The 27,676-nt window shown below is 41.3% G+C and overlaps 2 protein-coding genes across 9 annotated transcripts; both read right to left on the reverse strand.

The window, feature by feature from the left end:
- Positions 1 to 299: 299 nt before the first annotated feature.
- SERTM1 (serine rich and transmembrane domain containing 1) lies at positions 300 to 3,134 on the reverse strand. The gene has a single exon (XM_058687318.1). The coding sequence runs from the start codon at positions 3,022 to 3,024 to the stop codon at positions 2,701 to 2,703; it is 324 nt and encodes a 107-aa protein (XP_058543301.1). The 5' UTR covers positions 3,025 to 3,134; the 3' UTR covers positions 300 to 2,700.
- Positions 3,071 to 25,140, reverse strand: LOC131487029 (uncharacterized). Of its 8 annotated transcripts, none has more exons than XM_058687258.1 (4): positions 24,393 to 25,140; positions 22,670 to 22,759; positions 22,521 to 22,582; positions 3,103 to 3,218 (listed from the first exon to the last, which is right to left on the reverse strand). In XM_058687258.1, the coding sequence occupies exons 1-3, from the start codon at positions 25,115 to 25,117 to the stop codon at positions 22,537 to 22,539; spliced, it is 861 nt and encodes a 286-aa protein (XP_058543241.1). In that variant the 5' UTR covers positions 25,118 to 25,140; the 3' UTR covers positions 3,103 to 3,218; positions 22,521 to 22,536. The 8 variants fall into 8 exon arrangements, with proteins under 8 accessions (XP_058543232.1, XP_058543241.1, XP_058543275.1 ...); XM_058687278.1 differs by having other exon boundaries at positions 3,153 to 3,218; positions 22,521 to 22,578; XM_058687287.1 differs by lacking the exon at positions 3,103 to 3,218 and adding an exon at positions 13,359 to 13,548 and having other exon boundaries at positions 22,521 to 22,578.
- Between the last annotated feature and the right edge of the window lie 2,536 nt (positions 25,141 to 27,676).

The raw sequence follows: 27,676 nt of genomic DNA on the forward strand, positions 1-27,676 counted from the left end.
ACAAGCATCACCCAGGGCCCTTCTTACAAATACCAGTTTTCTGGCTCCGCTCCTGAGGTCTGGGCTGTGGCCTGGATACCAGGGTATTTTCCAAGTGTCTAGGTGAATCTTCTGACCAGGGAAGTGTGCGACTCACTGCCCCAAGGGTGGGGGACTCTTGCAGGGTGGGGAGAGGCTCAGGTCAGGGTCACTCACTCATTAGGGACCCTGCTTCAGAGAGGATGTGCAGACAGAGTGATGGAAAAGCCTCCCTAAGAGGGAAGACCACCTCACTGAAAACAATAAGAGAAGAACCAGGCTTTCAGTGGGCTCTACTTCTTTATTTATAAACCAGTCCTCCAACCTTTCTGAACTTCCTGGACAAGTTCATCTCAAATTGTGCAATCCGTTATCTTGGCAAGCTTGACAAGTCCTAATACACATTTGCGAACAAATACTCTACTTAATCTGGAGAGCAAGAACCACTGCAGCAGCAGGGAGGGGGATCTACCTGCAGATTTTTTTTTTAAAGGCAGTTTTACTTTCAGAAGCCCTTGTATCTCTTTCAGAAGGAAAGGATATAAAGTTACTCTTAGAACAGATGGTACTCAGATTATCCTATTGTGTGGCAAACTTGTTACTTTATTTTTTTTTTTAAATCACTTGATCCATATCCTTTCTTCCTCAATAACCAAAATAGCACAAAATTAACCAAAAAAGCAAAGGTGATAACACAGATGCCTCTGTTATCCTGTAGTTTTTACAGAATTTTTAATTGGGAGCGTGTGAAAAAATATATATACATTAGTACACACACACACACACACACACACACACACACACACACACATTCAGAGACAGCTGATAATGATCTAAAGTAATGGAGTTCTTCTAGTCCAGCATTTACACTACATGATAACACTGCAACACATTGCCATGCTTGAAATGGCAGCAGAAACCACGTTTTCACTAATTACGCATTTTAGGACAGCAACTCTGTGCAGGTCTTATGGTGTCTGGGAACATTTTTCATATAAATAGTTCAATGTGGTCTGATTTAAAGTGAAGCTTATGGATTTAAGAAAAAAAAACAAATAAACAACCTTCAGATCCTCATTACCAGTCCTCATCTGTCTCAGCATTTTGGAATGACAAAAATACACCTTGTAAAAATGGTGGATTCTTTATCCCATTCGAGTTACTAGACAGTGTTGCCTGCACAATCAATCCAAAGGATGTACTGAAACTCCACTACTGAAGGTTAGAAAATGTTTTGGACAAGAAATGATCCACTTGCCATGGGAAGATGGGGCATGTTGATGCAGTGGGTTCCGTAGGCTGATGAATTTCATTGTTTATGCTGTGGGCCATTTATTATTTTTAAAATTAAATTAAAGTTCTCACTCTAAAGAAGCTGTATTTTATTTGCTTTGTTTTTAGGGGGAGCTTGATTTCTTCCGTCTTTTAAGTCTGTGCTCACAGGTATGCCTCACTTCATGGACAAAGCCCCCAAGCTCAGTGTTTGGGTGAACATAGTATGGGGCTCCCCGGATCACTAAGTTCTCAGCAGCTACACAATTTGAATGTCTATAATTTCTAATAAAAACCCACATCCTGGGGTTCTAATTCAAAGTGTTATGTTAACATAGAACAACTAATTATCAGAGACATGTCACATTCATGGAGTATATAATAATATGTAAAATAGCAATTTAGTCCCTTAAGTTTTGCAATCTAATGTGGGTGAACAAACATCTGACATCTGGGAGCCTTAACAGAATTCTGCACTAAAATTATAAAGACTATGAAACTGAATAAAGGAACATGCTTACATGACTGCTAGGAGTTATTACTGCAGAAAACAGAACTAAATGAATATTTTTCCATATGCTTAATTTCCACTAATAGAAAGTATAGCTATAAAATAAAAACTTCTTAGTGTCTCTTAGGGTGTTTCTCTTAGTAACAGCAATTATCACAAAGAATTCTACAACAGTAGGAGTATTATGACTATAACATAAGTAGAAAAAAAAAAAAACCAAGAGGCAAAAATACATTACAGACTGCATCATAACACATATTTGTCTTGCTATTAAAAGTTACTCTTCCAAAACTTTTCCATAGTGACTTACTCATCAATAAATGTGATTTTCATTTATTAAAGTGAAAACATTTAGCATATTTTGCCTCCGGTTATAGGAATATTATACATTAAATCTAAATTTATTCTTTTTTTTTAAATTTGATGTTTCCACTTTATCTTTTAAATATGGAAAATGTCTTCTAAGTAGCTCAGACTTAATTTTGCCAGTTCCTGCCAGCTCAGTTGGTTTCACGGTTTTGTAAGGGAAATGAAGGGCAAGAGTCTGTATCCAGCACCCACTGTGAGGCCGCCTCGCATGATTTCCGCCTTGGGTGTCCAGCAGAGTGAAATGAACTGATCCACCCTCAAGAAGTCCGCTCCGGATTGGTCAGGTGGTTTGTGTGAAATTCTGCCCCTTAAGGTTTGCACACATTTCTCTGAGTCAGCATCAACTCCTACATTCACAAATGGAAAGCATGATGACTGGAAGGAGAGATTAGGGGTGAAGGAGGAGACACAGGTCTCATTGGTTGGAAAAGAAAGGGGGTTATTTCTTTCATGAAGCAACTACTTCATGTGACACTTCCCGCAAGGGAAAACCGAGGCTGCTGCAGCATTCGAGAATTCTTCTGTTTTCTTCATGAGGAAAGGTTTGAGAAAGTGGACCTTTGAGAGGAAATACTACAGACTTCCAAATTGGTGAAAGAACTGCCAGCATCACTTGGGTACTCTGGGTAGGAGGAACTGGAAGAGATGATATTTTTGAGCCTCTGGAGGGCAATGATTAAAAGCAGAAGCAGAAACGCTAAAAGGCTAAGGAATATGGACACATAGATGTAGACATTTGACAGGTGGCCTGAGGAAGGGTCTACCGATGTGGACAGGGATGTAGGAAAGAGCTCAAGGAAAGTTCCATTCTCCACGTTACCCGAAAATACAGATGAAGAGCCAGGTTCAGACATCTTTCATGAAGGGTCAAAGAACGCACAAGTATGTTAAAAGTCAGTTTCACACAGGGGTTAAAATGGACAGAATCAGCATTGTTTTGTTTTGTTTTGTTTTTTTATGATAGGAAAGATCGCAGGCAGTTAAATCAGCACAAGGAAACTTCTTGGATTTCAGACAAAGGCAGCAGGGGATCAGGTGTCCATTGGCACTGCAAAAACAAACAGACAACAAAAAAGAACAACTGAATGCGTTATTCACAAAATATCACACTTCAGTCTTATTTCCAGTTTTCACTTCAAGAAGGGAAGGGAATGCAATTACTTCTCCAGGAACAGGTAATGCTTATGATATTACAAATGATGATATAAAAATAAACTTTTATTTCACTTTACCGCTGCAGTACCCCAGGTACCAGGATTCTCCAAGGAACTAAAATAAGTAAAAAGGAAAATACATTTCTGATGTGTTCCATCTGCTGTGATTTCAACAGATGCTCCAAGTGGATGATCTGAGAATAGGACCCAGAAAGTCAGTGCCAAACCTCTCTTCTCCAGAAAATTAACTCTGTGCACCTCTAGCCCACTAGCACCTTCCCAGCCAGGATTTATCTCTACTAGACTTTGAAGAATTACGCCGTGCAGGTAAGTTTGCTTTTTTGTTGAACATTTATAATTTTCTGATTTGTTTATAAAAATTCATCTCCTTGAAATGAGGGGCCATTTCTTCATATTTCTTTTCTATCTACCTGTGTACGTTCTAGTGCATACTTTAGCACTGAATAAAAACTTCAGATTAATTTAGAAGAAAAAAGGTTGGATTCCCTCTGAGTGATGGAAAGTACAAGATTTGCTGTCAAGAGACTTAGGTTTGAGGTCCGAATTCCCTTTTACCTTTGGGAAGTTGGGCAAATTGCCTACATTTTCGGAGCTTCACTTTCCCATCTGTAAAATGTATAGCACCTGTCCCACCTGGGTTATCAAGAAAACAGCCATGGGGGGCGCCTGGGTGGCGCAGTCGGTTAAGCGTCCGATTTCAGCCAGGTCACGATCTCGCGGTCCGTGAGTTTGAGCCCCGCGTCAGGCTCTGGGCTGATGGCTCGGAGCCTGGATCCTGTTTCCGATTCTGTGTCTCCCTCTCTCTCTGCCCCTCCCCCGTTCATGCTCTGTCTCTCTCTGTCCCAAAAATAAATAAAAAACGTTGAAAAAAAAAAAAAAGAAAACAGCCATGGGAGCACTTTGTGAATTGTAGAGGTTGGGCCAAAATGAGTTGATAGTGTGTGTATGTGTGTTTATTGGGTGTGGAGAAGGCATGATTTTCTGGCAGCCGGGAGGCAGAGTATGCCCTTGACCACATTCTCGCTCCTAACGTGGTCCTTGTGAGGAACACACAGGCAAAGCAGACTGACAGGCAGGTAGCAAGCAGGAGACGGCATGATTCCCCAGGCTCCGAGTGTGGGTGTAGCATGTCTCAGACACCCTCTCCTCCATGACTGGCAAAGTCACAGTGGTTTCTGCCTCGGCCTCCAGCCCACTAAGTCCACGTGGAGGCGCGGAATGCATCGATCCCTCTGGGCAGAAGACTCTTCAAGTCGAGAAAAGAGGCTCTTCCTAGCTCTCTGTGGCATTAGATCCCTTTGTTGTAAATTTCTAAACCTCCTCCTGTCAGATAGAATGAAATGCTAATGTGAAAAATCCACTCTGCCCCTGGCTTTCCCTCTTCCTAAACTCTGCCCTGCATTTTATCTTGAAAACTTGCTTTTCCCTTCTGTACTCCAGATCTAATTAAGTGGCTGATTCTTTGAGGGTCTGACATTGGCCACTGTGGCCAGAGCTGAGCAGCATTAATGATCCCTGGGAAGCAGGGGACACTTATGAGAAGATTGTCCCTGCTGGGTGTCATGCAGGCTAATGATCTTAGTGAGTTCCTCTGAGTAGGCCACATACAGTGTCTTAGTAGTTCCTAAAGTAATTTGACTCCTACTCCTCATTATACTTTGCTTGGTGATTTTAATTCCATTAAGTTGCTACAGGCTCCTAATGATCCTTAAAAAAAGAGAGAGAGAGAGTCACAGGGGGACTAAAATGTGTCACACTGATTTGACAGTCCCTTGCCTCTTTATGTAAATGTCCTAGCCATTCATCTTTAGGGAAAATAGTCTCAGAGGCAGCAAGATCATTAGGAAAGAAAACTAGGATGGAAACCTTATGGGCTGAATGAATAAGAAGAAATATTCTTAGTGTTCTGGAAAGACCTCCTAAATCTAGCTGAGGAAACTGAGAGACAAAGAAGCTAACTGATCTGACAAAAGAAACCTCTCATTAAAAGATAAGCTAGGACGTGGGGTTTCTGCCCATCCTCACTCCTTATACCATCTGGTCTCAATTTTCCTGACATTTGAGTAGTAAGGATTTTACATCCTATTTTCCTAGCATGGGGGACAAGGGGACTAAGCAGTTTATGTGTTCCTCACAGCTACTTGGTAGAGCAGGAATTATTATTCTCATTTTGTAGATGAGGAAACTGAGCCACAAAGACATGATTTACTCAGGGTACACAGCTAGACAGTGACAGACTAGGGACTAGACCCCATGCCTGAACTGTGTTCTTAGTTTTCTTAACTGTGATGGGAAGAGAAAAATGATGGAGTTGCATCATTAGCTCCTACCTGCCACTTACTCTGGGCAAGCTCGCTGTTCACTCTTGGCATTTCAGTTTTCCTGTTCGTGCAATAAAACTCACCTTTCCTACCTCACCAAGAGGTCCTGAGCTAGGATGTGATAACATTTCCATAAACATACTTAGAAAATTATAAAAGGCCATCCCACGTAAAGTCCCAGTAGACATATAGTTCCTTCTGAATGCTTAGAACGGCTAGAAGAGCTTTCAAAGTCTTGGCTGGTCCTACAGTTCTGACACGTGCAGGTCATAGATTCAGCTGGAATTGGCTGATTTTTCTAAAGCCACCTTTGCTACCCAACACTGTCATATTCTGGGGGTGAGCTGGAGGCACAGACAGTGTCACTAGGGTGTCAGCAGTTCAGTGGAGAAGCTCACAGCTGGCTGCCAGACCACTTTTTTAAAACAAAGGCATCTCTTTACGTTGTAAATATTCCAAGGAAACTTTTCACATCAAGAAGATCTTCACTTTCAGACAAAAGGGCCCCTGTGGGCCTCAACTGTCTGTGAAATGGTTTACAGGAAAGGAGGCTAAGAAGATTTGGGGAGAGCATCTGATCTTCTAAGAGGTCTTAGAAGAATGGTAGAAATGAACAAATGAAAGTTTGTGTTATTGTCTGACACTTCACAATTAAATACCTTCTCCTTTAAATGTTTTCCTCCCAGTATTTCATACTTAATATCATTTCCAGAATACTTCTTAATTTTAAATGACAGATATGCAAATTTTGTTTCACTGTCCTACTCTGAAACCACCGAATATTTGCACTGTTAGAGACTGTTTTAGTTTTGATGGCACTGATTCTCATTTTCTTATTCAAGTTTTAAAAATTTGGTGAATCTTCCTTCTCTCTGGTGAATGTTTTGACAATCTGTGTATAAATGTTCAGGATGAAGCAGGTTGTACATGTTCAGGCCTTGTGACTGTGTGAATGAGGCCAAAGGTAGCACTGTGAAAATGAAATCAAACATTTCAAGATGATGCACCTTGGGCCATTTCTCCCAAACGGATTAGGTTTAAAGAAAAGAAGAGAGAGACTTCATCTTAAATGCATAGCCTTGACCTGTCTCAGGGCAGCATCGATGTCCTCTCATTTCGGGTGGCACCTAAAGCCACGTGGGCATTATGATGTTCTTTTTTTTTTTTCTGAGCCATCCTCAAAAAGTGATATTTGAGAAAGGGAAATGAGACAGCTAGATCAAAACATTACAAATGAAGATTTGTGTAAATATTTTGGTTCATGGTCAGCCAGCTTTCCCTTTGTGTCTTGGAATAAAAACCTGTGCCGGGGAGGAATCTACAAAAGGCAGTCACCTACTTAAGTGAGGAAGAGCGGATGTGTAATGTCACCATGAGCCCAGTGGGGCAGGGAGGTGGAAAGACAGTAGAGACAGGGCAGACTGGGGGGTCTCTGGTTCCAGGACACTCAGCACCATGCCTCTGTGAGTCCTCTGGAAGAATGGAAGCTTTCCTTCCCATGGGGTCATTATGAGAACTGTAAAGTTTCAGAAGAACAAAAGCATACCCTCTGACGTGTACTTCATGCCTGGTAAAAGGAAAAAGAGCCGACAGGCCCCCACCTCTGAGTCTGCGCACACAAGCACTGCAAGACCTCTGGTGGCCTGCATATGGGTGGAGCCAACGCCATGCCTTGACTTCTACAACGTAATGGTGTCCACAACTCAGCCCACAGTCAGCCTCAAATCTGGCACGGCAATTGCTTTGTTTCTGACCTTTATTCAATACATTTCTATGTGAAGAACAACTATTTGAAAGGTTTTTATTGTGGAAAACTGGGATAAGCTGCTTTGTTGCCTTGCAGACATAAAGAGTACCCTGGCTGTTAGGATGTCGGAATCAGCTTTTCATCATTAGCAAGTCCTGCTATGTCATTCTCCAAAAGGCTATCCTCTCAAACCATCAGTAATGATTTGATAGAGTTGATAAGTTATTAACATGACATGGTAAAATCCTTATTTCTGTCTACAAATGTAGAATTTGATTAACATAATGATATATTGGATCTCTTTCTCTGTAGAACATATAGAAACTATCATTTCCAAAATCTAGTAGGGACCTTATCACATGTAAGCAAAACTGGTTTTAGTTCTACTTAAAAAACAATATGCTTTCTATGAGACCTCGAGCCATTCCTTTACTATTTGCAAGATTATCTTCTCTCTGAACGCTTTCTCTTTGGCTGATGGCCTTTTAGGTCATGCTGATGAGAGAAGGTTGGTGCTGACATACATATGCCCCACCCACACTTCTCTAAATGTCAGTTGTCACTTGCAGTTGCAAATACTTACCCCTGGTCTTGGAATAATGAAAATAAAGTTTATTGTCTTATGTGCTATAATTATTCAAAGATAATTCAGCCATCCATATATTTGTCTGAGAACTGCTCTTGTCAGTATAATACTTAGCAAGGTAGAATTATATGTGAATTCTGTTTATGATTCCCTGTCATAGCCCAATAAAAAATAAAACCAAGTGATGAAATAAACTGAGTCTATGTATTATCAAATATTGATTTTTTTTTAAATTTTTTTTTTTAACGTTTATTTATTTTTGAGACAGAGAGAGACAGAGCATGAACGGGGGAGGGCCAGAGAGAGGGAGACACAGAATCCGAAACAGGCTCCAGGCTCTGAGCTGTCAGCACAGAGCCCGACGCGGGGCTTGAACCCACGGACCGCAAGATCATGACCTGAGCCGAAGTCGGCCGCTTAACTGACTGAGCCACCCAGGCGCCCCTATCAAATATTGAATTTGAAGACCATCTTGTGAGAAGAAATATAGAATATGAAGATTCTGAATAATACACTGGAATTCATGGATCTGGACTGATAATGTTAGACAAAAAATTAAAATTAACAGTTCTCTTTACTGTTCAAATGAATGATCAGAATATAGTCAGAGCTTTTTCATAGTACTTCGGTGAAAATTTTTAAAATGACAAAGTAGTAATTTAGTATCAGCTAAAAAAAATTTTTTTAACATTTAAAAAATCAATTTCTATGGTAGGTCTTTAAGTTGTTTTAGATCCAGACCAGTCTCCTAATTCTATCTTGGTGAGGACTTGGTGGTAAGGGTAATCTGGATTACTCTCAGGCCCAGTAAAATATTTCCCTAACTGGCGCCTGGGTGGCGCAGTCGGTTAAGTGTCCGACTTCAGCCAGGTCACGATCTCGCGGTCCGTGAGTTCGAGCCCCGCGTCAGGCTCTGGGCTGATGGCTCGGAGCCTGGAGCCTGCTTCCGATTCTGTGTCTCCCTCTCTCTCTGCCCCTCCCCCGTTCATGCTCTGTCTCTCTCTGTCCCAAAAATAAATTAAAAACGTTGAAAAAAAAATTAAAAAAAAAATTAAAAAAAATAAAATATTTCCCTAACAAAATAAATTATACTCAGAATGCTTTTATGCTAGATGAACTGTTTGTACTAATTCTTTAAAAAATCGTTATCTACATAAATTATAACTCACAAAATATTCAGAATATACCTTTCTTGATATACAAAGTGGTGTAGATTGAAGTTAAAAAAAACATGTATACAAGCAAGTATTTCAAAAGGGAATATACACATGACTGACCATCCATCTTGTACAACCTCAAATGTAATTATAGTATGACCTCCCTTGCATTTATATAACACTTTTTCTGGAGAAATCAAAGTAGTCTTTTTAAATTTTTTTTAATCTTTATTTATTTTTGAAAGAGAGAGAGAGACAGAATGTGATTAGGGGAGGGGCAGAGAGAGAGGGAGACACAGAATCCGAAGCAGGCTCCAGGCTTTGAGCTGTCAGCACAGAGCCCGACACGGGGCTCCATCTCACGAACGTGAGATCATGACCTGAACCGAAGTCGGAGCCACACAGGCACCCCTCAAAGTATTATTCTTAATGAATTTTTGTTGTATTTATATTCCATGTGAAGATTTCACGACCAAAACACTGCTTCGTAAGAATAAAAGAATGTCACTCTTTTAGAATAAGATAGTTTAAATGCATAATTCTCTGGTTAAAAAACAGGTCAAATACAAAGACAGGTCTAGGCATAGCATTGTCATGATTCTTTTATGATGTGGAGAAAAGACCAGGAAGGGCTCAGGTCCTACCCTCTGGGGATATTGGACCCATCTAGGCTAACACAATTAATCCAAATCAGAATGAGAAAAGTAGCACCCTGAAGGCTGAAGGAAGCACGAGCTGAGTAAGAAGCAGCATAACAATGAAAATCTTCTACGGAGAGGTAGGATAGGTCACTGTGCTTAAACACTTGTTTTAAAGGAAAAGCGAACAGCCAGAGAAATGATGACTTGAGGATCATAGGCAATGTCCAAATGAGTCAGTGGGAAGAAAGAAGGCAGGAAGCAAGACTGGCCTTTCAAGATGTTATAGTATTTTTAGTAAGGGCTTTCAGGTCAGTTCTCGCCCTCCACTAGGATCTGATCTTTTCCAGTATTTTAGAAGTGTATTAAGAAAAACAGCTAGTGTACTCTCCTGCAGCACATATACCAGAACTGGAGCAGCTAAAATTGGTTAAATCATACCATTAGTATACTTAAAAACCTTACTTATTTTTAATAAGATTGGACACATATAAAAAATTTTTCATTAAATCATGCTCTGGTGGCAGAATGGAATGGTGTTTTCTCCTCTTCCATGGTCTGTCATTCTGCCTCTAAAATAACTTAGCTCTAATATATTTTTTGTTTAATCAGGAATTTCTCGTAATAGTCCCCTTATAGAGTATGACACTGGGAAAATTTGTCCTTCTAAACCTAATTTTGTGATTGTTACAATCTACGTATCCCCAGTCTCCTCTCTCAGGCTCCAGGGAACTGTGGGTTCCTCTAAAACTGCTGTAAGGGAATAGGGAAAAGCCTGGACATTGGTTTTTCAACAGCCATTTAATGAAGTCCCCTCTAAGTCTAAGCAGATTCCTCACAAGTGGGCAGCCATGGACCACGCACTATAATTGGGGAAAATGTGATGCTGTATCCCTCCGAACCAGTACTTTCATTTGTGTCTACTGCTGCCTAATTCTTTAAGTAGGTAGATTTCTCAGTTTGTAGCTTATTGTCTTCATTGATTCCTCTTTATCTTGATTCCTCATTCCATTTCCTTCCGTCTCCCATAGGCATCCAAACTAATGTGTTTAATGAGGACCTTTAGGTTTGCCTCTTTCTGTAAATGCCTGTTGTTTTATATGTACTTTCTTGTAAATTTTCATCATCTCATAAACTTTCAATTTATAACAATGGATATGTAGTAAATATTTCATTCACTCCATAAATTAACCCCCAAACTTCACCTCTACTTAAAATATCTTGATAACTGAAGCAGAGGGAAGAGAGGAATATAACTTATATGATATATCCAGTTCTCTGGTTTTGCAAATAAGAGTATTCCAAAGACTAATAGCTATCCTCTATCCATAAAATCACGTGTACAGGTACAATTAAAAAAAAAAAGTGATGACACAGGTTGTCTGAAAAGAACTTGAGTATTATCACATAATTAAGCAAGCCACTATTCATGACAACTACAGTCATGTATTTGTTTAAACTAAGATGCTTTATAGTCTACTCCTTAAAAATAGATTTGAATATTACAAATGTATATAAATGTTTTAGGTCTTACATTTTAAGTCTCAAGCTCACAGAGTTTCTACATGATGACATTTTTAATCAAGGCACAGCATTTACTTGAATTAATGAGCCATTGTCCCTCATAATATAACTACAAATAGAACCTTAGTTGATTACATAGTATGTAAATTGCCCATCCCTTCTGGATATTAGCCCAGTATTTAGCATAATATATACATATGAATTTCGCTAAATAAGTTCTCCATTTTTCCCCGGTCCTCTGTGGCTGACAGTCAATGATGATGCTTTCCACAGTAAAATGGGTATTTAGGAAGAATGTGTTAGTAATTGGCAGCTTAGGCAGGCTGTTTTGGATACAGCCAGTTTTGGCCATATTACATTATTTAGGAGTCAGATGAATATTCAGAAAAAGAAATAGGGAGCAGATTTCAAGATCCATTCCCGGATGCAATGCAAGATCCTTTGGCCAATTAGAAGAAAAAATGGCTTTCTTATAAAGGACATTATGAGGACAACTGGGGAAATTTAAACATAGATAGCACACTAGATAATTGTATTATATAAATATTAAATTTCCTAAGTGATATAGGAGAATGTTCTGTTACTAGGAAATGCATGTTAAAGTTTGTAGCCAAAAAGTGTCCTAATATCAGCAAATAACACTCAAATGTTTTAGCCAAAAACAAAAACAAAAAACAACCCAAAAAACAAGCACACACATTTATACACACATACAGAAAGAAATATGATAAATCGTATATGTCAAAATGTTCACAATTGGTTTAGTCTAGTTAAAGTCTATAGTTAAACAATCTATAGGTGTGCATGGTTATTATCCTTGCAACTTTTCAGTAGATTTGGAATTTGTCAACATACAAGTTGTGGGGAAAAATGACTTGTCCCCAAAGCTATTAATGAAAATAGGCTTGGTAGGATATTTGTAAGTCAGCTAAAATGTTAGGAGCTTTTAAAAATATACAATGATAGAAGCCCGATTCTTCAAAGGAATCTTTCAAATGGCATTGGAAAAACCTCACATATTTGCTGCTACCATCAGCTCATTATGCCCACTAATCCATGGTTACTGGAGGTGAAGCGTTAGAGGAAGTTTAATATGCCGGAGAAACTGGATTCATGGTGGTGGGAGATGCTGCCTGAACACTAGGAATGGTGACTTGCCAGCCAGCCTTATTCCTAACTTCACTCCTGCCATCACCCACTGGTCTGAATCTCAATCTGGACCTCCAGAATCATGAAATCCAATTGTTTGTCTTACATCATCAGTCATCTTCAGAAGCAGCCAGACATCTCTCCTACAATTTAAATACCCAAAGATATTAGGGACTCTGGAGGCATCTTGAGTCAAGAAAGAATAGTTGGTGTTTTGGTTTTTTTTATTGAGATGTAATTGACATATAACATTATATTAGTTTCAGGTTAAATAGGATCTGGTACCAATTCCAGTGTGTGAGGCAGAACTGGGGAGCTGTTCTCCACACCAACAAGCAATTCTAGGAATACTGGAGGAGTGTCCTATAATTCAACCCAATTCCGGCGACACTATCGGGAGATAGTATCAGATTTCACCGGTTGAGGGTTCAATCCTACGACACCCTCCTCTGCAATATAGACATTTCTGACACCAGTCCGAAGCCCCAGGTTGTTACATGTGTTTCTGAATGGTGATAAATCAGAGGTTCCCAAGCCCCCCTCCTCAGCTTCAATTAATTTTCTAGAGCAGCTCACTGAACTCAGAGAAACATTTTACTTATTAGGTTACCAGTTTATTGTAAAAGGATATAACTCAGAAACAACCAGACAGGGGCGCCTGGGTGGCGCAGTCGGTTAAGCGTCCGACTTCAGCCAGGTCACGATCTCGCGGTCCGTGAGTTCGAGCCCCGCATCAGGCTCTGGGCTGATGGCTCGGAGCCTGGAGCCTGTTTCCGATTCTGTGTCTCCCTCTCTCTCTGCCCCTCCCCCGTTCATGCTCTGTCTCTCTCTGTCCCAAAAATAAATAAAAAACGTTGAAAAAAAAAAAAGAAAGAAAGAAACAACCAGACAGCAGCAGGTGATGCATAGAGCAAGGTATGGGGAAAGGGCACAGAGCTTCCATGCCGAGTGATCCCCTCTCCCAGCACGTCCCAGCACGGCGGCCTGGATGCTCTCTGAACCCTGTCTTTCTGGGTTTTCATGGAGGCTTCACTACATAGGCATGATTGATTAAACCATCAATCGTCACTGCAAAATGCGGCTACAAATGAAAAAATAGAGGGCACTGATATTAATAGTGCTTTTTGCCAGTCATCAGCAATCATATGACTGTGAATATAGGTAAGTACCCTAAAATGATGAGTACGAGATGAGTCAGATTTTAGACAGGGGTTACATAAAACACCACTATAAGGAGACAAAGTGCTCTCTTATGGCTCTGAAATTACTCATCTACCAGGATTTTCAGGTACACCAGGGAGGGCAGGGGACAGAAAAGAGGACGTTGTGTCCTCATGAGGAAAGCGTGTTCCCACATGGGACTTCCTGTGGTCCTCCTAATCCTTGGTGTGGACCAAACAGTAGTGCTTGCCTTAATGCTCTCTATCTCCCTCGTTTTCTGTCTGTCTGTCTGTCTCTATCTCAGGCAGTACAGTGAACTCAAAAGTCTGGCTAACAAAGAGAATGTCTACATGTTCCTTGTAACATGGAACAAAATGATATGGCAGGCTATCAAGTGTAGGAGGAAATCAAGTCCTTAGCAGCCTGTTGTCATTTTAGATAACGACTCAAGAATCTGTCAAAGACAATAGGGAAGCAATAAACAAGTGTAGGCTCAAATTCTCCCAGAATGTGTTTTTAACTTAAAAACATAAAAGGAGGTGAAATTGAAAAATAATTAGGAATTACTTGGAGAAAAAAGACCACCACAATAGTTATATATTCTTTTAAAAATATAAAGAAATATTGTTTTATTTAAGGGAACCATGAGTATCTCTTATATGAGATTTAACTGACTTTTTCCTTTATCAGGGTGGGGCTATCTACTTTTAAGGTTGTGGGCTCTATGTGTTTTATTCAGTTGTAGGAATAGCTTTGGTCAGAAGCACATGTCCACACTTCACTCACTATTTTTTTTTTTCATGTTTATTTATTTATTTTGAGAGAGAGAGACCATGCAAGCAAGCAGCAGAGTGGCAGACAGAGGTGGGGGGGTGGGGCGGAAAGTAAGAATCCCAAGCAGGCTCCTCGCTGTGAGCCCAGAGCCTGACATGGGGCTTCATGAGATCATGATGTGAGCTAAAAGAGTCGGACACTTAACTGGCTGAGCCACCCAGACGCCCCTCACTAGTCTTATATCTAGTCTTAGTTCTCTTTTATTTCAATGGTGTGCGCTGGAATGTAGGGGGCAAGTCGTGTCAGAAGAGTAGAGGAGGTAGAGGGGAGAGAAAGAGAGTGGGGGGAGCATACCCTAGTAATTGTAGAATGGGAATATATATGGCTCCAGGATATGATAGGCAGAAGAAGGTATACCCAGGATGTTACATAGGGGAAAGAATGTCCAGCACACCAGTTTAGGAAAACAGCAGTAAGAATATCAATGATAGCAGCCAGGATTTATTAAATAAAAGCATATACTAATTTTGTATGTGTGTTCATGTGTACACAGGCATTGTGCATGTGTATTTTCTCTCATCTTCACAGCTCTTTAAGGTAGTCATTATTGCTCCTCACCTTTCTTTAACAGATGAGAAAATTAAGGATCAGAGAATTTAAAAGCTTGCCCAAGATCACCCAGCCACTTAGAGGCAGGGCTGGAATTCAAATCTGTATCCCTGTGTCTCCAAATGCTCTATATTCACTACCTTCCTTCTCTCCAGGGAGCCTGAGGGTAAAAGAGGGATAATTTCAAGACTTGTGGTCATTCATGCTGTTCATGTGTTTCTGCTGTTTCTTTCTCCTTCCAGACATGTTGTAGGATTGCATGTTCCCATCCCCTCTGAATTTAGGGTGGCCAGATGACTTGTTTTGGCCAACCGAATCTGGAAAAAGTGACATGTCACTTCTAGGTAGAAAATGTAAGGCCCATGTGAGATTTGCCACATCCCTTCCCTTTGCTGCAGTAACTGTTTAAGTGAAGGACAGCTTCTGTCCCGGGGTGAGCTGGGTGAGGACCGCCACCCTTGCTGGCCTTATCAATACTTAGTGTTAATGACGAATGCACTTGTTTTTTTGTGTGTGTTTCTGTTAAAATTTTTTAAGTTTATTTATTTATTTTGAGAGAGACAGAGACAGTACAAGTTGGGAGGGGCAGAGAGAGAGAGGGAGAATCCCAAGCAGGCTCTGCCCTGCCAGCACAGAGCCCAAGGTGGGGCTCAAACTCAACGGAACTATGAGATCATGAGCTGAGCCGAAACCAGGAGTCGGATGCTTAACCTCCTGAGCCACCCAGGTGTCCCTTGGCACTTGTTGTTGTAAGCCATTATCTACCTTCTACTGACTGATGTAAGGTCTTATTATACTATGACAGCAGAGGTTATGCTTGGTATTCAAGAAATTAAAGAAGCCAAATTCTGAGTATAACTTAGAGTTGCATGAATTGTCTATGTAATATGTTAAAACCCCCTCATGGCAGTGGTGAGCAAGAAGATTGTAGAGGATGTTTTGGTGAACTTTAATTTCATGCAAGAGTGAGGCTTAAAGGGATGAGAATTAGCTACTGGTGTGGCCAAAAACATATTCCCTAATAATCTGGAACATGATCAGGTGCTACCGTGTAAGGATAGTCCTGACCAGCTATAACTTCAGTATGCACAAAGGGTTTAAAGTGGGAACATGTAAGAGATAGTAAAGATATTAAGACTAACTCATTACTTCTAATGGGAAAAAATAATTCATTATACAAGTAATGGGACAGTGGTATTGCCTTTGGTTAAGAAAAACTATATTTTCTGGTGCATTCATTTATTCGTTCAACAAATACTTGTTAACTATGTACAGGAAGGTGATAAAATATTACTATTATATGCATGAGTCTATTGCATATACAATTTTTATAGTGACCATCTTGAGTAACAAATCTAAAAGACCTTCCCTATATTACCTGTGCTATATTATATGTTCCTTTTCATCAGGCTACCTGCTACTTTTCCAGCCTGATTTTTCCCATTGTTCCTAAGATTGGTGGTTCAAGCATATCAAACTGTTCTTGATTTCCCACATTTTTAAAAAAAGCATATATGTTTAATCCTTATATTTATATATGTCTTCTCCCTAACTCCACCCAAAATCCAATTTGTTCATTCTTCAAGACTCTATTCAAGCCTTCCCTCCTGTCTCATCTAGTTATTCACTCATAATATAAATCCCCACCTACTTTCTCTACGCAAATTTCTGGCTCCTTTCTCTGCATTCTCATGATAATATCTATACCTTTTCACACTAGCATTTCTCACATTTTATTATACTTATTATATTTGTTTACCTGTTTCTCTAAAACTTTGATAGACTATGAACTCATAAATAGAGGATACCATTTCACTAATCCTTATAACCATGAACCAGCACAGTGTCTTGTATAAAGATGTTCAATAAGCATTTGTAGGATGGTTGCATGAATAAAAGAGTAAGGGAATGAAGAAACTGGAAGCTTCTTGAAGAGGTATTCCATATTTGTTCTATTTTTTGGATGTGCAATAATATTTACTGAATGAATGAATGATTTTGTATAAAATCATACCAATTACTCAAAGGATAAGTACTCAATAGTAAAGAATAATGTGGAACACACCCTAAATTTTATAACTGTTTTAGTTATGGCAATACAATTTGTAGTTTCAAGTTCTAGAGCAAACTCTGAGCATACTTTTTATCAAGCAATTGTGTCAACAAAAATTTTATTTAATCAAGTATCCACCAGGATAACCAAGGAAAGGATGTAGGAATCTGCTGTAAATATTGAAATTCATTACTGTGAACATAGATCAGGGATTGTAACAAATGTATTTTGAAGAGCACGATGAAAATCATGAGAGTTTACCATAGTGAGTCAGTGAAGACCTGACTGGATATAAAATAGAACACATTGTTTTTAATTTAAAATGTTCCTCCAGTTAAACTTTATGATAATCCCATCCTTTGAAAATTACTAAGTCCCTTACAATCACAACGCTTGGCACTGTATTCATCTGTGGAGACAAACAGGATCAAGGACAATACCCACTTTCCAATCATCACAGAGGAAGACAATTTTAATTTACTTCATTCAGGAACATCATATGCCGTGGTACTCTGTTAGTCGCTCTACCTCAAGAATTAGCTCACCTCTCCCCTCACCAAAAGAACCTAAAAGCCAAAACAGAGCAAAACAAAATTCAACAGAAAATCAGCACAGAAATGGAAAATGTTTACAGTTTTATAAATTTCTCAATTTAACTACAAAGCCGCACACTGGAGATCATTGCTACTTAAAGTAGCCACTTGCCTCTGTCAGGAATATGTGGGTTACGAGTCCTTGTGAAATGAGAAACTTGTAAAGCACTGCTTCCGGCATCCAAAATGTCTTACTACAGAAAGAAGACAGACAGACAGAGGGAGGAAGGAAGGAAGGAGGGAGGGAGGGAAGGAGGGAGGGAGGATGGGAAGAAAGGAAGGAAGGAAGGAAGAAAGGAAGGAGGGAGGGAGGGAAGGAAGGAAGGAAGGAAGGAAGGAAGGAAGGAAGGAAGGAAGGAAGGAAGGAAGGAGGGAAGGAGGGAGGGAGGGAAGGAGGGAGGGAGGGAGGAGGGAGGGAAGGAAGGAAGGAAGGAGGGAGGGAGGGAGGGAGGTTGGAAGGGAGGGAGGGAGAAAGCTAAACTAAAAAGTATACTAGTGCCTTATATTCTGGCTCAAGTCCCATATCTCATGGTGAGTGAGTAACGATTCAAGGGCTGGCACTGATGCATGGACCATACTCTGAATACCATTCCATCTGGATCATAGTCATGGTGATGTGAGCAGTGATATCCTAAGCGGTATTGTGCTAACACCCTAATCCAGACCTCAGCTTCTTGGAAAAATAACAAAAAGAATGAAAACACATGAGCAGAAAAGAAGCAATTTTTTTTTTCTTTTCATTCATTCTGGAACTGACTTAAGTCATTTATCATATATTAAGTTATTCTTTCTTTCCCTGTGATCTCTCTTAATATTAATTTTCCTCTATTCAGAAAATCAAACAATACCAAAACAAAAAGTAAATAAGCAACCACAAAAGGAAAACATTATTCATAGAATTGGGTAACTAGAAGTACTTATAAATCAGGAAGCCAAGGTCTCCAAAGTTAAGTAAATTAAAATTTGAAGGTCATTGTTCATATACCTTCTGGGAAAGGATGGTGGAAGGAGATAGCTAGTGGCTGAAACCACAAATTAGGAGCCTAGGATCCTTTCCTGGTTCCAAATCCACTCTATACTCAGAGCTGAGTTGGGCAGCCAACAAGAAGAAATTAGGTGAAAAACATGTTACTCGGTTTCCTTTGTCATTCAGAGGTTAATTCATCATTTGAATCAAAATATATGCCATGAAGGTCCAAATCTGAGACCAAAAATGATAAGGATACTAGACAGGAGACAGAAGGAAAGATCTTGGAAACTCATTTCAGTGAACCAGACCAACTTTGTTGCCAAGTAGTCCTTTTGAAGGTCTGAGAATCTGTCAGTATTCCACTGTCACTCTAAAAGTGTGCCCTTAACCTTGCACTTGACTCATGGAAATCGAGGTCAACAAGCTCACTAAGGACTTTCTCATGAGGAATTGTTAGAATGACAGGCTACCAAGGTATATGAAGGTCATCAAGGAGAGTATTAGTAAATATATATTTTTTAACCTGGGTTCTATTTACATGGGTGTGTTGAGCACATGAATACTCACATTGAGTACTCCTTTACATGAATGTCAAACATCAATAAAAATCAATAAAAATGTTTTTTTTTTATATAAATTTTTGTTAATGTTTATTTAGTGGAGAGAGAGAGAGAGAGAGAGAGAGAGAGAGATGGGGGAAGGGCAGAGAGAGAGGGAGACACAGAATTGGAAACAGACTCCAGGCTCTAAGCTGTCAGCACACAGCCTGAAGTGGGGCTCGAACCCATGAACTGTGAGATCATGACCTGAGCCGAAGTCGGATGTTTAACTGCCTGAACCACCCAGATGCTCCAGAATGTTTTTTTTTTTTTTTAAGGGCAGAAAATGTGCCAGCCTTATCTGATGAATTATTTGAGTGCTTCCCATTTCATCCAAAAATGTACGGCATTGTAGGCTAACAATATAAATAATACATTCTGAGAATTTACCCCATGGGATAAAGTTAGACAAATTTAAAAGGTGCGTGCACAAAGATGCATTCCGTAGCTAAACACTGCAGCTACCATGATGTCCGTGAGTCAAGGATTGGTTAAATAAATGCTGTTAGGATCATGCAATGGAGGACTCTGGTATAATAAAAAGGACTACATTTTCTAACCTGGAAAGATGCTGGACACGTATGCCTAAGTCAAAAAGTAAGCTTCAGAATAGTGCATAGTGTGATTCCATTTTCACAAAATAAGAACTACTAACACTGCTACACAATATTAGAGGCATGCAATAGTAAACTAAACTAAACAAGAGATTATGCACCAAGTTATTAACATTTCTTGTTAGCAGGTAATATGGGTATGTTTGGTTACATCCTATTTTGTGCATGTATGTGAATTTTGGTACACAGAAATATACTGTTTTATAATCAGCAAAAAACCAATAAAGGTGTTTTCATTAGAAAAATAGAAATAAAATTTAATGATAGCATATGCAGTGAAAAGGCAACTGGCTTTTAAGCCCAGAACTCTTTCTCCTCCCCCTCCTTTTTCCCTCCCCCACCCCACTCCTCCTCCTCCTATTCCTTTTTGTACTGCATATACTTAACACAAACCTATGAAATGGTTCACTTGTACCTTTCCTTTCAAAGTTTAAGACTCTCAGGCTGAGACAAATAAGTCAATCTGCCCATTAGGGCTTAACTGCTCTTTGTATTACAGTTGCATTTTATGGGATACCGTGAATGTTTTATTTAAGAAAAGAGTGGATCCCTCTGCTAGAATCCTGGTCACAAGGGAAATTGAAAGTGATTAAGAACCAAACTGGTTTAATAGGCAACAGTTAATAAATTACCAGGCACTTCTAATCAGTATCAGACCACTGTGGCAAATTAATCAGGAAAGCTGCTATTTTGGCTTTCCCTGAGGAACAAATTTATATGTTGAATGAATTGTCTTGGTGTTTTAACCTTGGAATAAATCATCTTCGTGTCTTTCTGAATTTGACACAGGATCTAACAGCCACCTATCCTTTTGTTTCACATCAAAAATTATACATGGGTATTTTACTTTAAGTTACCCTGTTTAGCAAGTATTACAGGCTTATAATTTCCATACCCATTCACTACTGTCTATAACACTATCAAACAGTCAAAAATATCAACAACATCAACAGCGTCAACAATCAAGCCCATAATGTAAATTACAAATCTGGGCCCACTGATTTCCCATTTTAATATAACTTAATAGGTGAGAATTTAAAAATTAGGAATTCAGGAAATACTAATGGCAGTCTATCCTGTTCCTGATATAAATTCAGAGCTTTGAAATATTGGCACTGTTTTGGTTGGATTGTGCCATTTCATGCTTAGAGATACTATTACATTGTATATGGCTACTTGACTATTCAGAATCTCCATTTTTCTAATGGTTTTTGTTGTTGCCAAAAAACTTATTAGACTAAACAGTGATTACTTTCTGGTTCCAAATGTGAACATGAGCATGGATCCTATACATAGGAACTCCTGAAGGAGGCATACTGTGTCTTGAGACTGAGTAACTCAGAACACTATATACCATAGGCACACCTGCCACAAAACACAATCAGAACTGAAGGGCTCCCAGAACTTGGCTCATCAGCCTGCTGTCCTAGATCTGACATGGTCAGTGAATGCATAGTAGACTTCCTGAGTTCTAAATCAAAGGCTGGTCCACATGTGTACATATCACGGACTTCTGCACCTATGTCTCTGGCTTGATTTCTCTAGGCACATCCGTTAGCTAAAAGGAATCTTGCCAACTCATGCACTTAGTTTGAGCTGCTTCTTTGTTATGTTCCCTATTCCATTAATTAAGTTAAAGGCTTTATTATTTTTTTTTAGCTGTCACTAGGAATAATAACAATAATAAAAGTTAAGCCCGTGATGCTTTATATTGACATAGTAATATAATAATATAATATGCTCCACACATGTCTACTTGAAGAAAATGGCATTCTTCTGCAACACTACTTTCTTGGGTTCTGGTTTCATTTAGCAGACATTTACTGAATGGCTCATCAGTGCTAAGAGCCAGGCAAGTGGGACCTACACAGTACCTGATGTCAAGGGACTTTTAGGAATATAGTTTTCCAGGTTCTTAAATTACTATTTTAAAAACTCAAAGGAGAAGAATAAAAAAACTCAATTATAATTTTAAGTTTTGCTTCTCCCTAATAACAAATTAAATATAAAAATGCTTAAAGTCTACAACTTAAAAAAAAAAGAAAGAAAAAGATATTAAAATACAAGTGCAAGGAGAAGAGCAAGCCTAGAGAAGAAGGGATATTATCAAATGGGCTGACATAGATCTACATAGAGGCCAAATCAGAGAGTTTTGCTTGTGATGGGTTAATCTTTCATTCTTAGAAAAAATGGGGGCTTCTGGGTGGCTCAGTCAGTTAAGCGTCCAACTCTTGATTTTGGCTCCAGTCATGACCTCATGGTTCATGAGTTTGAGCCCCATGTCAGGCTCGGCACTGAGTGCGGAGCCTGCTTGGGATTCTCTCTCTGCCCCTACCCATTTGTGTGCATGTGTGTGCGCGCTCTCTCTCTCTCTCTCTCTCTCTCTCTCTCTCTCTCTCTCAAAATAAATAAATAAACTTAAAAAGAATAAATGTATGACTCCACATTACTTAATGATTAGTATGGTTAATCATTCTTACCAATCAACTGCCATCCTTCATCTGCCCTCATTAAAAAAAAGTCATAGGAAACCTGCAAATAAACCCTCTTATGGATTCGATGCCATATGTCATCACACCATTATTTATCTCTTAACCCCTGACAAGCTTTTGCACATCACAGACATCAAATGAAATCTGTTGAATTGCACTAACAGCAGGGAAAATGGAATGTATCTTACCTTACATGAATCTTCTTTAATGAGAACCATGAGCAAGTGTGGAGCTCTTCAGAGCACTCTGCCTTATGTAGAAGAATCAAAAATAATAAATACATAACCCAAAGAAGTAATAAGCCTCAAAATCAAAACACAGAAATGGAATACCCCACCCATTTTCTGGAGCTCCATATTCCCAGAATGTTCGGAGGCTGGCAGATGGCTCTCCATCCCCACAGTGCCCAGCATTCGAAGGACGTGCCCTGTGGGAGTGGTGGCAGTGCAACTTGGTTACGAGCTGGACTCACTAATACACACTTCAAAGAGCGATGTGCATCAAGGGATCAACTAGGTGCTGATTATAACTAGGTGCGGTGCTGTGTACATGTGGGATGGTGGGGGTAGGGGGACAAGACGCCTCTGTACTTAGCGAAATGAAGCATTTTAGTCACGAAATAGATTTAAGAATCTGTAGGAGCTAGAGTACAAATAAGCTAAAACAGTCAGACTAGTTGCATACTTTAAGCTAATTAAATACCTTTTTTTTTTTTTTAAGGGGGATGCACTGGGCATCAAGACTGCATTAGGAGGTAAACCGTTTAAGAAAACGCTATCACTTATCTTGCTTTTTTTCTGTTGATCGGCTGTTGTCTGACAACGAATCTAGAAAATGTAAAGCAAAAAGCTCCAGAGGAGAAACATCTTGAGGAGTGGTCCCTGGGGTTGGCCCCAGGGCGTAATCGTTGAGGGTTTCGCCCTTTGCACCTACAGCGTGGACTGGACCAAAAGGCTTTGAGAATGTCCAGAACCATAGGATCCTATTATCCACCACAAAGAACCACCTAAGTACTTACACACTTCAGCAAAATAAATAAGTAAATAAATAACGAAGGAAATTTAACAGGCAGAGAACCTGAAGGAGGTTAGGAAACAGACCCTGCCCCCGGAGCCTGACACCAACCCAAGCCTGGCGGGCCGCAGGCAAGCAGCGGCAGAAAGCGCACAGGTACAGCCACAAACCTGGTCCTCAACAAGATGCTTCTGTGAATGAACGCATCCTTCTGCTACCCGGAGTGGGGCACATCACACACCTCTCTCCTAAATCATCTAGGATGTCATTTGTCTGTAATCCACGCACCTCGACAGGGAAACACGGGATTCCAGCATCTCCTCAGACCCGGGAAAAGGGGAAAGTAGCTGGCGCGGCTGGCTTCTTCGGGAACTCGGAAGCCACCGCTGGGGAACGCAAGTGTTCAGCACCAGGTAAAACTTCCCCGGATTTGAAGCCACCCAAGATGGGTGAAAAGACTCCCGCAAACACAGGAAGATGCAAAGCGGGCAGTGTGCGCGAGGCGAGTAGAGGAATGGCCGGATGACCCTGGAAATCCGGAGAGGTGACCGCACGAACCACAAAGGCAAAAAGCAAACGATGCACCTAGAAACACGTTCTGCGAAGTGTAGAACTGTCTACACTTGCACAGAGGAGTCAATCTGTGCAGCAGCGGACGCGGGGGCAGGTCCTCCCGGCTCTCTGGGTCCGGGACAAAAGCGGGTGCTCCCGGGGCCACGGGCATTCCGTCGCCCAGGGAGGTCATCCCGAGAATCTGGAACCTCCGACCTGCGGAGGTTGCTGGGGGCCGCAAAGGACACGGCTAGCCACAAATGGGATGGATTCGGGGTGTCCCGAGAAGGAGCCAAACCTCCGGGAGCCGGGGAGAGTCTGGGAGGCGGCTCCGGAGGGAGTGGAAGCTCCGCAACTCGAGGCCGCCCCACGCGAGGAGTCGGGGCGCTCCCCGCCGAGGGCGAGCCCTCCTCCGCCGCTCGGCACCCCGCGCGTCTCCGGCTCCCCACTCCTCTGCCTCCGCGCGCGGACGGCGTCGGGAGCCTGTCACTGACCTGCGGGTCGGGACGCTCCGACCTCCCCGGCCGCGCTCCGGCACCCCGGGTGGGACTAGGGCGGCGCCAAGCTCCTCGCAGGCCCCCGGGTCTCTGCGATCCGCGCCCGCGAAGCCGTCCGCGGGGAAGTCAGGCGCAGCGTGCGGTGAGCTGCCGGAGCGCACGGGCGGGCGGCGGGCGCAGCTGGAGTGAAGCCGGGGCCGCCGAGTCGGCGGGACCGCCGGTCTCCCTCCGCCCCTGCGGCCCGCACAGCCAATGGCTGCGAGCGGGGCCCACTCCCCGCCGCCCCCCAGCCGCTGCTCTGGCTGGCGCTTGGCTGGAGGACAGCAGACCCGCTCCGGCGAGGGAGGAGCTTGAGCCCGCGCTGGAAAATCCTGGAGGACGAGGAGGCGTTCGCACAGCGAGCCCCATCTGGGGAAGGCAGGTGTGGTGCCCTTAACTTTGTGTGTGTGTGGGGGGGAGTTATGGGGGTGCAGTTTCTTTGGGGGGCTCAGGAACTTCTCAGCAGGTGAAAGCATCTGCTTCCTGCCAAGTTTCTTACTTAAACATCTATTATGAGTCCTGCGCAGCCCCCACTCCAAACCACGAGCCCCGGTCGGTCTATCGCAGCAAGCCCAGCTCTGAGCAGCATGAGGACTTTGCCCCATCCTGTGTCGGGCTCGCCTCACGCGTCTCTCCTTCCGTGCTTTTCTCTTCTTTCCCCTCTGAATCCTCTGCCAAACCATCAGATGAAATGAACGGGATCGCAGTCTCCATCACTGGCTGGGAAACCGGCAACCGTAAAAGTCCCTACGGGGTAACTGGCTTAGAGAGGGTCATAGACCTTAAAAGAACTCTGGGAAGGGAGGGAGCCTTTCAATGACAAGACGAACTTCGGTTACCAATCAGCCTCGTGATCTTCACTTAAAGACTCTGGATGCCTGTTTTTTGTTTGGTTTTTGTTTTTACTGTAAAACTTACTTCAACAGATCATTTAAGATGTCTGCGGTCTCTTCTGCTCTGACAATTCAACAATCCAGTTGGCTCTGACTTATTTGCCTGGTGAAGGGCTGAGCCCCTGTGAAGGTATGGCTCGGTTTCCTCCAGTCCCTGCTCCCTCCTGTCCTGCTGCACTCACCCTGAGCGGGGTCCAACTATGGCTAGGAAAATGAACCATGCAAATCAGTATAGAAGGATGATGCACACGTCTTAGTGACCATTTACACGTGCACAACTACTCCTACTTACCAGTGCCCTTCTCCTGGTCTCCTGGGATTATGTTGGCTGTGCCCATGTGCACTGGTTCTCTAGGTAGGGACAGATTCTGAGGCCCCCTTGGTAAGTGGGCAGAGGCTCTATTGCTCCCTCTTCCTTCTCCAGGGGAATTGTGAGTTTGTGTTCATCTTTTCTCTGTGAATCTTTTGTATCATGTAAAATGCAGGGCAGTGCAATGAGCTGTATGGAAAAGAGGGCAGATTCAGAGATTCTCTGAATTCAGAGATTCAGATTCTCTCCCAACACACTTCTGTTTGCATTCTAAATTTGACCCATTCACATGCCACTCCCATGAGTTTTGTCACATCCATCTATATCCTTCAGTGTTCTACCTTAGATTTTTTTACGTAACCTCATCATAAATAGTAATATCCAAGAAATTTTTGGTTTTTATATACTGATTGTGTTTCAATACAAAAGAAGTAAGGAATAAATACGTAATCTGTAAGGCTTTTCTTGACATTTCCTGAACTTAATTGCCTATGGCTACTGAAGCAAATGACCACAAACTGTGAAAAAACAAAAACAAAAAAACAACCAGTATGAGAGGTAAAGCTTCTTTTGTCTTTGTTATTTTTTAATTTCATATATAAAAGATCTCAAAAATGTTAATTGTCAGATTTACTTACATAGAAAGTTTTCAAAAGTAGGTCAGGCACCATTCAAGTTACTGGGAGTTTGCAGGCAGTTTGGAGACATAATCCTAGCTTTTAGGATGATCATTCATGATCATTCAAACTGTCCCTCTGATCCTTTTCTGTCTTACTCAGGGATGGATGGATTGGTTTTGTCGTTGCTGTTGTTTTTAAGAGTGGAATTAGGAATCAGATGGAGAATCATTAAATTCTGATGCTGTCACTTATTATCTGTGTGATTAAGCCAATCACCCTCTCTGAGTCTTATTTTCCTTACGTATAAAATAGAAATAACAGATGCACTCTCATAGGTTGTTGTGAAACTTAAACACACACACACACACACACACACACACACATATACACACACACACAGTTCCTAGCTATTGTCTTGCATATAAAGAGTGCATAAAAATGCTGCCTCTGTCTTTCCTTCTTGGTGCTGTCATCAAGGCAACATTCAGAATTACTTTGTCCATTCTCGAATTTCCTTCCAGGAAGACTTGTGTTCTGTTTCTAATACTCCCTAGACTAATTCTCTGCCCCCCTTTGCTTGATCCCGTCATCTCTGCCCCCTTTTGATATTCCCTCCCCAAACTCTATCCTCTCTCTCATGCCTTAATCTCTCTTCTTTCAAGCAGTTCTCATGTTCCACAATCTCAGAGCTCTTTGCCCTGTAGAGGAACTGAGGTAACTGAGAAGAGGGTAGGTCATAAAAATTTTTACTTCTTTGGCATTTTCATGTCGTGTCAATAAGTCCTTTGGTTTTTTGTTTGTTTGTTTGTTTGTGTGTTTGTTTAAATCACAGTCTTCCCCAAAACATGGAGAAATTTATGTTATCTAACACTATGGACAAATTCCTGGACCTTAAGTTTAATTAAATTCAACAGACATTTTTGGAGCATCTGCTATATGCCAAGCAGTGCCCCAGGCACTGGGGAGATAAAAATAAAGAAGACAGTCTCTGCCCTAAAATGCTGCTGATCCAATCAGGCAGACAAACATATAAATACCTACATTGAATCTGAGTGTGCTGTGTGGGGCGTCAAGCCAATAGAGCACGTGAAAGAATTTCCTTTACTTTTTCAGTTATGAGGTTGTCTTGGACCAGCCAATCAAAATGCCCACCCTACCCACAGTCCTCTGCTGAGTGAGGAGCCATGTTCTGTTCCTGAGCAGATGAGATCGGCTTAATTGGTGAAGCCAAAAAGGCCACGTGCACATTCTCATTTTTCCCATCTCCACCCCAACCCCCAATGCAGCTAGAGCGAGAGCATGTGACCTAGACTTGGCCCATCAAATGTACCTTCCTTAGAGATAGAATTGGAAATTGGTCGTACAAGGGAGCTGAGATAAGAAGAGCGCTTTGTGGCAGTGAATGCAACAACATCCAGT

This window comes from Neofelis nebulosa, chromosome 1, assembly GCF_028018385.1.
Source record: "Neofelis nebulosa isolate mNeoNeb1 chromosome 1, mNeoNeb1.pri, whole genome shotgun sequence".
NCBI classification, from domain to species: Eukaryota; Metazoa; Chordata; class Mammalia; order Carnivora; family Felidae; genus Neofelis; species Neofelis nebulosa.